We start from the raw sequence: 9,884 nt of genomic DNA on the forward strand, positions 1-9,884 counted from the left end.
CACAGTTGAGAGTCGCGGAGCCGCAGTCAGAGCACACCCGCCCACCCAGACAAACAGACAGCCAGGACGGACAGACAGCCAGGACGGACAGTAAGTACAGCTGTGTGTGTCTGTGTGTGTGGCTGGGCTCGCACCGTGCAACAAGTGGCTCCAGTGCCAAAAGTGTGCACAAGCCCCCAAACCGTTATTAACGGTCGTAACGTTTACTTCCAGGCGCTATAATAAGCGCACTTGTTGAGAATGAATGTATGTCCGTTTGTAAAAGTTTATTCCCTCCACTGCTTCCGCTCCTTTGTTGTCCCGACAGTTTTGTATGTATAGATTTAACCGGGGCTGTGTTTTGGAAGGGGTTCTGCGCGGCTGCTGTCACCGCACCATGCTGCCGATTTGCGCAGATAGTTGCGCGCTTCTCCCGGGAGTGAGTGGAGACGGTCCACTGTCTGTCCCTCAACCGCTGCACCCAGACACGGCTGTGCCCCGGGGGGGTGGTCAACTATTTCTGGGGGTGGGTGGGGAATGAAAGACCTGCGTAACTGAAGTATTGATTCATCTATATTGCTAATGCATATACATCCATCTCTCTATCTCAGACTAGCGACTGCAGAACCATACTGTTGATCGTCTCTAAATAAGACGAGAACATGTTGCAAGCCATCAAATAGTGTCCGTACTCATTTATTCTGCAATGCATAACAACTAAACTCATGGTTTAATTATTCATATGTAAATCACACAAGGACACTAGTATTCTCCACAATACCGCACTTTCCTACCGCAATAATGCCGCACCGAGCCCCGCAGCTGAGCGCCTGGGACTTAAACTCCGGGGAGGAAGAGCGACTGAAGTTCAGTTTTTAAAAAGCAATGCAAAACATGTAACAAATAATAATTAAAAAAAAAAAACCTTCCTGAAAAGGTTAATCCAGATGTGCCCAGGGATTTACACCGAGGTCCTCCAGAGGTGTACAGAAGAATGTGATGGGGCACATTTCAGAACTTTACACGTATGAACAGATTTGTCTATAAATGATGCGTCGATTTGAATGTTTTATTTATATATATATATATATATATATATATATATATATATATATATATATATATATATATATACACACACACCCACCCCACCTCTCTCTCCTCCTCTTCATCCCTGCCCTTATCGGTACCTCTGCGCTCTCATTGTGGATGCCCAGCTCTATAGCAGCTCTGCACACCTGCCCCTTTCAAGAGCTCCAGTGTTGACGTTTCATTTTTATTGTCTTTGCGGCGCCGTTGTTTATCTGCCTCCTCTGCGCTGGCAGTCCTGTAAAGATTACCATAAAATTAATACTTTAATAAGAGCACGCAGAGAAAACCGCGCATTTGAAGTGCGCAAATGAATAAATGAATGCCGGTGTTTGCATTAAGTGTGGGCTTTCATTTGCTCACAGGGATTCGTGGGGTATTACCGACCCGCCGCGGGCAAATCCTGCCCACTGCGGCGCCTCTTAGATCACATTAGCACCAAGCATGGAGAAAAAGTAATAATCGAGTGTTAAGATATTAACCTATGCATGGATTTAAATTGCTAAACGGAAGCGGTTTCCCTCATCCTTAATTGAAACTCTGATTTGTTACAAGTCTTCATAAAGCCTCACGCCTCCTCTCTTTGTCATAATAATGTATATGCATTTCTACACTAACTCCCAGGCACAGGCTGACTAAGTTGTCACACAAAACACATTCCACAATACCTAATACAATGAGCAGTACAATGCAAGTCGGTATTCTAGCTATCCAGTATCCTTTAAGTGATAATTGAAGCCAATTAACGAAGATCAAGTGCAAAATACTGTGTAAGATTCCATCAAGGTGCAGCTCCAGTAAAAGAGGAAATGAGTTAATGAGCCTGAATCCCTGCGCGGTGGGATCGGAGCAGGCGCAGTGTTGCTGGTGTATTTGCCCCGTGGGAGCTCCTCGCATCAGGCCTAACTCAGAGTAATGTTATCTGTGCTGAACTGTGATACTGCAATGCAGAGCACAGTCTCTCCGCTTTAACCCAGTGTGTTACAGCAGTAGGTTATCTGCACCAGTCAACAGTCTGAACCCCCGACCCCAGAATTTCAAGCTAGACCCATAGAAATGGACACTTATTTCAGCTCACCCTAGAAGCATAGCCCCTTCACACAAGCCTGAATTCACTACCTTTCCCCAAGTTTCTTATCAACCTAAATGCGGCCTTGGATTATTCCTGCCATTGCCGGCATTTTCAATTTGTCAAATGTCTCTAATCTTCCATCTTCCTCTTATTGTGAGAATGTTTTTCAGATTCTTGTGATTCTGGCATTAGAAGAATCTATTAAACAATAAAGGGTGACTGATAGGCAGGCTGGCTTTTCCGACAGCTCTGACCCAGGCCTGGAAACGCTGAACTGATTAATAACCACCGATTAAATTGATCCACTGATCTGAAAGCTGCTGCTCTGTGTGGCCACGCATGCGTTCCTTTCGAGTCCGCACTCCTGGAGCAGCGTCCGTCATGCTTACTTACAGGCCTCTGAAGATGTACATTTACAAATGCTCCACTGCAGACCTTTTGACCTTTTTAAAAGGCAATCTGACACGGCTTTGAGTTTATTGATTTCTATTGGCTGAATCAAACCGTAGCAGGGGTAAAGCCCTCTCATTCTCCACTCTGCTCCGGTGACCCCTGGGTGAGCACTTCACCGCAGGCCCACTCCACTGCAGCTGCCCTCGGTCTTCATGCTCTCCGTTCCCACACCATCGCTCTGTTAATGAATTCAGCATGTAATTAAATTCTCATGCTGTTGGCAAGGTTTTTTTTTTTAAATATCTAATCGATCCTGCTGGAGAGCTGTAATTGAATCCAGCCATTGAAATCGGAGTGCAATTCCACTTGTCCTCCGTGCCCGTGAGCCGGGAGAGGAGCTGCCATCGCTGCGGCCCTTTTCATTCTCCACTCCTCCCAATTTAATCTCCTCTGGCCAGTGTTGTGGCTGGGAGTGGGAGTACACTAGATTGCCTCAGAGGTCAGCCTGCTACTTCATTACGAGCTCTGGTTGCAGCCCTCCAGGGTAACCTCTGAGGTCTTAATTAATTACCACAAAATAATCATAATAGAGACCCTTACCCAGGAGGCAATTTACTGTAGTCACAACAAGTCCTTTTCACAATGCGTATCGCATATTACAGCAAGTGCGGTTAAGTACCACGCAGCAATACAGCTCTACTTCCAATGAAGATAAACATGAGGTGTGCACATCTGTAAATAATAAATTGAACATCTGAACTGTTAAATCTGGTGTGCTTTGACCGCAGTCCTCCTGTAGTCCTTGGGGACAGAGCTGACGGTTGGGGGAGCAGCCAGCCTCTCCTGCAGACTCCTGATTTTCTTGAGTGGTTCAATACATGAGTGGGGCATGTATTTCATTGCAAAACCTTTTTGTTTGATTGTGGTGCAAGTGTTTTTCAGATTTATTGTGTACGGTTTGCAGCCCCTGATGACATAAGATGCTTTTCTTTGTTTCAGATTTTTGTCCTGCACACCTGCTGCACTTTCTCCCAAATTAATTAGTTTTGAAAGGACTCGTCTCCAGAGTCTTCCTGGAATGCTGCCCGTTGGCCGCAGTCTCGCTGTACCAGCTCCCGGGCAAAACTGAACACCTCTGGTGGTTTACAACAAATTCGCAAATCCTTTTAAAGTGGTCAGGATTCACTGAACGATTTTATTTGTTCTAATTTTACAGCGTTTTTCAACCAAACATCCAACCTTCCTCAAAATGAGGACCTGTGATACATCGTTCTTTAGAGAAATAACTATGAATCCGTCTGCAGTAGTGTGATAAGGGTCTCAAAACAATAAACCAATTAAGTAATTAACAAAATGGGATTTTATATACATTTACATTCAAGTAACTGAATATCTTTATCAATGTAAACCCATAACCCCCAATCTCTCTCTCTCTCTCTCTCGCTCTCGCTCTCTCCCTCCCCCAAGCTCCCGAAGGACGGACCCCCCAGTGTGTGTGACGTCACTCTGCCCTTGGTCCCCGTGGCAATGTGGCTGCTGGAGAAGCTGCGTGGCTCGGTGGAGAGCAGGGGGGGCGAGGGGGGCGAGCGGGGCAGTAAGGGCGCTCCTGCGTACTGCAACGTCCTGACGCCCGACAAGATCCCCGACTTCTTTATCCCCCCCAAACTGGTGTGCTGCCCCCCCGAGCCCGAGGAAGCCACCACCCCCGACGTCAAGCTCAAGGCGGGGCTGCGGGGGTCCAGTTCGGAGCAAGCCATCGGCGCCAGGAGGCCGCAGGGCAGCCCCCGGCTCTCCAGCAAGCTGTCCAGCGATGCCAAGAACCTGCAGAAGGCGGCCAACCGGCACATCATCCAGATCGAGAGCGCGGACGAGGCGGGTGACGGCGGCGACCTGAACACTAACGCCGACCCGCAGTCGCAGACCGCCATGTCGCTGCCCTACGTGCCCAAGACGCAGACGTCCTACGGCTTCGCCACGCTGATGGAGAGCCCGCACACCCGCAGGAAGGAGTCCCTGTTTCACTCTGACCACACCAGCCCCGTCACCTCGCCCAACTCGCAGCGCAAGAAGCAGGCGGGCGAGAGCAACCACCTGACGCCGGCCGACTGCAACATGTCCGTGGTCAACCCGTACCGGTACTTCAGCGGCGGCGAAAGCGACACCTGCTCCTCCGCCGAGTCCTCGCCCTTCAGCTCCCCGCTGCTGTCGCGCTCTGCCTCGCTGCTCAAGATCTTCAGCCACGAGACACAGGCCAAGGTGGTGAAGGCCAAGCACTCGTTCGCCCGGCACAGCTCCCTCTCCACGGACGAGTGCAGCTCTGCTGACACCAGCCCCAACGTGCCACGGCGCTTCCGCTGCCCCACCCCCCCAGCTCCCACAGGGGGTGGTGGGGGGGGCGGGGCGCTTGACCACCTGCACTGCCAGGAGCGGCTGCACCGGGAACACACCGTCAACCTGCACAAGGGTGGCACGGTGCGGCTCAGCGCGGACTACGACGGTGGCACCGCCAGGCTGCGCATCCGCGTGCTGGCGGCTGAGGACCTGTACGACCGGCAGGTCGACATCAAGAGCATCAACTGCTGCGTGGCGCTGTACCTGAACCCCGGCAAGCTGCAGAAGCAGAGGAGCACCATCGTCAAGAACAGCCGCAACCCTGTCTTCAACGAGGACTTCTTCTTCGACGCGGTGCCACCCGTGCAGATCAAGAACCTGGCCATCAAGATCAAGGTGGTCAACAAGGGCACCAGCCTGAAGAGGGACAACCTGCTGGGCGAGCGGGAGATCCCCCTGGGCAAGCTGCTCTCTGGGATCTAGCCCCCCAACCTGGCTAAAGTGAGGGGAAGTGGTGGCTGACTGGAGGTCCCCCCCAACCCCCATCTGTTCTCCCCTGGGATGCAGTGCTCATTGTTCCACAGATGTCCAGCTCACATCCACACCTCCGTCGCCTTGTGCTCAGTGGTGTCTGTCGTCCAGCTGCAGCTCACCCCTGCACCCCGAAACCCAGCTGCTCCCCAACCCCAGGAGCCAATGGCAAGCATCGCAATCTGTATGAAGCAAGGGAGCCCTGTGGACCCGCTGAACCAGCGAGGACCGTGGGTGTCGGGTGCATGCGGCACTCCGGTCCTCGCCTGCGCCTGCATCACAGCTCGGCCCTGTTAATCTTAACAGTACCTGACAACGTGCAAACCTTGAAATGCAGATCCCTGCCTGGCTTTGGTTGCAGCCGGTGTCTGTCCGTCAGCCTGTCTTTGTTTGGGGTCCCTCCCACGCACCTGGAGTGGAGGCTGTGATTGGCTGCGTGTGCGTCTGCTTCGGCCTTGCATGGAACTCGGGACTTGTTTGACGTGAGCTTGTGATGCTGTGCCTATTGGTGACCCGTCGGTGACAAACGAGTTTTAAAATCCTTTGTTCAGGGCATGATTTTGTTGTTAAGGCTGTTGTAATTTTGTTGAATTGTGTATTGTGAATGGATTAGTCAGAAAAGTCACCCAATAGCCTTACAGAGCCTTACTCTGTTCCCGGATCCCAGAGAGACGAGAGACCTGTTTTGCACTTGATTACCTCATGCAGGAGTTCAAGGTAACGCAGCAGTCGGTCTTTCTTAGGTTGTCAATCGGTCTCCTTTTTAAGCTGATTTCTTTGCTTTCTTTCAAAAGAACATTTCGCAGGAGGGAGGCCCAAGTGGCCGTATGTTTGCATTACAGTGTAAGCATTCAGGTCCATTTTATTTTTATGAGGGGGGGGTGTTCCTCGGCTGCAGGATCTAAATCCGTGTCTTGGAGTGGAGAAGTCGCTGCCCCGCGCCCCTTGATCATACAGCTCTCGGCCAGCGTGGCATCCCTGAATGTGGGGCGGGTTTTACTGATTTTGTGTTTGTTAGGTGATGAAGTGAAAACCCGTGGGTGCGAAGGGCCCCCACAGTGTGCAAACAGGGGAGGGTTGTTTCTCCTGGGGCTGTGCTGCAACTCTAGTAATTCCGCAGGGGAGGAGCGGGCAGATCTGTTCAGATCTTGGCATGGATGCTCTTTATGGTCTCTACGCCCCCGGATCCCGGCTGATCTACTCTTTTCACCCTACGTAATAAACAAACGGGAAATCAAACTAACCATTTTAATTATAATATCAACCATTAAAAAGAGGTTGCGAGTCTCGACTGCAATTGCAATTTAAAGGGTAGTTTAGTCTCCTAGCAGGGGAACAAGCGCGGGGTTCGGGGAGAAGAATTGCAGGCCGGGAGCAGTGGGAAGGAGGTGCCTCTGTCTTTACAGTGGCGGCGTTTGATGCATTTAGACCGAGGCAGCCTTGTATTCCCGAGCCTCATTAAACTGCCACGTGCTGTTCCCAGTCGAGTCCCATTAGCCCACAGCAGCGTAGGCCAGGCCATGCTCTAATTATTCCACACAGACGGCTCTCTAATCAGGGAATGGACGGCCTCTGATTGTCGGAGAGATGTTTTGTACTCGTATCTGGAAAGGGTTTGCACACAGGAAGGGGGGGAAAATCAAGGGAAAAGGCAAGATTTTTTTTTTTTTTCTAAATTGGCGAAGATTATATTTGCCGCAGCTGGAGTGGAAAGGCTGGGGTACTGCTCTGACAAAGGAATTTAAATTTTAATAATTTTTTTCACCCTGCGGAAAATTTGGAAGTGCTGAGCTCCCCTCGCATGGGGCCGCTTGAGTCGACGGGAAGCTGTGGGCTGGGTTTCTGGTCTGGGTTGTGTTGATGTGTGCAGAAATGAGCATGCTACCTTTGATACTGTAAAGTCTCAATGGCACTTATTTATATTGTATGGATTTATATTATATATTATATTTGTGAATGCGTTTTATGTACATGTGTGTATTTATAAAGAGGGATGATTAAATTTAAATAAATCTATACGAAAAAACCTGTCTCTTCGATACTCTGCATGGCCTGCTGCGCTGGTGCCTTAGCTGGCTGGAAGACTGGCCCCTCCCTCCCTCCCTTGGGTTCAGTCACACAGTCCAAGCTCTGTACAAATGACATGACTAATTTGTCCTCAGGGGGGGAAACAAGGCTGCAGTCTTGTCACACTTTAATTCCTTAAAGTATTTATACATTTATATCACTTGACTAGCTGCAGCACAAACAATCTTCTGATTAGGATTCTGGTTCTCTCCTCCTGCTGATGAACTGGGCTCCTGTGGGAAGAGTGGGTCTGGGTCTCTGTGTGCTGCAGCTCCACAACCGGGACCCCCTGCAGAGGTAGACGGGCCCGGCGCTGGAGACACTGCTTGATGGTCCTGTTCTGTACAGCCAGAGAGCCCTGCTTTGATATGATCACCTGGTCCTCCATGAAGGCCCTAGTCTAACACAGTATCCAGAGCTCCATAGACCCCCTGCTGACCGAGGAGCTGAGATGAGGCTTCAGTGACTCCAATTAAACACACAAGCAGGTCAGTGTATGGCCGCTGTGCAGCGAGAAGTGATGTCACTGGGGCTGTGCTTGTGTCCCAGCTGTGCTCCGAGACCTTTATTGATCTGTTAATGAACCTTATTAGACACCTTGGTTGTATTCAGCCCCTTCAAGATTTCCAATTAAGCCCCTATAGACAGGTACTTTACCATCTGTCACTTCTTATTGACTGTCCTACAATAGTTCTAATTAATATGTTGCTTTTAATGGATATAATCAATAAGAGACAATGGTGGGCTGTTCAGAATTGGAATTGTGATATCATATGCCCAATTATCTGTACACTAGCCAATCAACAGTGTGGATTTACACCTGTTGGTCATATAACGAAACGACGGTGCTGGAACCCTCGGACTTCCATGTTGCGCAGCCCGTTGTCGTATTGGCGATCCCCAGTGAATCACACCCTCGATTATTATTCTGTTCGATCATCACTGCTCTCAGCTTTTGCACGGGGAAACTCCACCAGAAACCCATCAGCTACACACCTTTGTCTTTTCTCTATAGGTGCATTTGTCTGTATTCTGTAAACACTTTGTTCTTTGAGGACGTACAGAGTGTTGTCCTCTTTATTAAGATATTTTTTATTATTCTCTGAGAATCTATGGTTTTGGGTGTGTGTGTAGTAACACAATCGACTTCAAGAACTGGGCAACACACTCACTCACTCACTATCTCTCTCTCTCTCTCTCTCTCTCTTTCTCTCTCTTTCTCAGGTTTATCCGCGGCAGGTAATCAGATTACTCTGGGCCTGGAAGTTTCCCCATCGTTGTTGGGGCGGCTGCTAAATGTCGCTGTCGCAAGCAGGTCACAGAGAAGGGGGGGTGTTGCCTCTAGCGATGTAATCTTTATTGAAGTCTGAAGCGCAGGATAGACACTGCCATAAATAAATAAAATAATGAGATTTACGGGAGATTTATTATCCAGAGATGGAGCCGGCCTTGGCAAATCCAGTGGCGGTGCATGGGTAAATTGGGCAGAGTTGCCCCGCAGGCCCGTCCTGTGGGGATCTCAGCTCTTGTTAATGTGAGTTTACTCCCCCTGCCCACTCCACCCCACTCCGGTGGACTGGAATATACAATAGTGTACTAGAATTGACTGGAGTGGATGAGGCTGGTCTGTATTGCTCTGGATTAGACTGAACTGAGAAGGACTGGACTATACTGTAATGTAGTGCACTGGACTATGTTATACTGCACTGAACTCAACTAGACTGGACTTAACTGTACTGTAATGCACTATACTGGACTATATTGTGCTACATTGTGCTGCAGTGTTGTGGGCAGGGTGTTACTAGGTGTGCTGGAGAGTTCAGCAGCCCATTGTCTGTCTTATTTACTCTTCCGTTGATTAACTCCCCCAACCCACAGCAGACTGGCTCAAAGCTGTTGAACGGAGGAAAAACAGAAAGTCAATACACAACCCTGTTGACTTCCTTAAATACCCTCTCCAGATACAGCAAGCAACACAGACAGGGAAGAGGAGGTGGAGGCTGTAGCTTTGAAACACACGGCTACTCCTAAATCGAGCACAGATCGAAGTTCACATCCGAGAAAAACTGTGTGCGTGTGTGTTTGGGGGGGGGGTGGAGGGCACTGCCAGACACCATACACTGACAGCCGTGTGGACAGGTTCTCGTGATGCCCGTCTGCTTCAGTCTGGCTTCCTTCCAGAGTTGAGGCAGGACCGGTCTACAGAGTTCAGACCAGGGAGGCAAATACATCAGTATGAGCAGATTGAATTCCAGATCTCACTCGGTACCCACCTGGCACCTGAAAGGGGGGGGGGAAGTGGGGGGACAGGGACTGATAGGTGTGGGGGGGTGGGGGGGCATGAGTGAGGTTGCCATGGAAACTGTGGAAGAGTGAGGGGAGGGGGAGGGGGTGGGGGGCAGAGTGGGAGCCCAGCTCTGTC

The 9,884-nt window shown here is 50.0% G+C and overlaps 1 protein-coding gene across 1 annotated transcript; it reads left to right on the top strand.

Annotated features, from left to right (window-relative positions):
- On the top strand, positions 1-7,392 carry LOC136718303 (C2 calcium-dependent domain-containing protein 4C). Its single transcript, XM_066695988.1, has 2 exons — positions 1-90; positions 4,001-7,392. Exon 2 carries the CDS (start codon positions 4,061-4,063, stop codon positions 5,345-5,347), a length of 1,287 nt encoding a protein of 428 aa, XP_066552085.1. The 5' UTR covers positions 1-90; positions 4,001-4,060; the 3' UTR covers positions 5,348-7,392.
- Positions 7,393-9,884: the final 2,492 nt, after the last annotated feature.

This window comes from Amia ocellicauda, chromosome 22 (genome assembly GCF_036373705.1).
Source record: "Amia ocellicauda isolate fAmiCal2 chromosome 22, fAmiCal2.hap1, whole genome shotgun sequence".
NCBI lineage: Eukaryota > Metazoa > Chordata > Actinopteri > Amiiformes > Amiidae > Amia > Amia ocellicauda.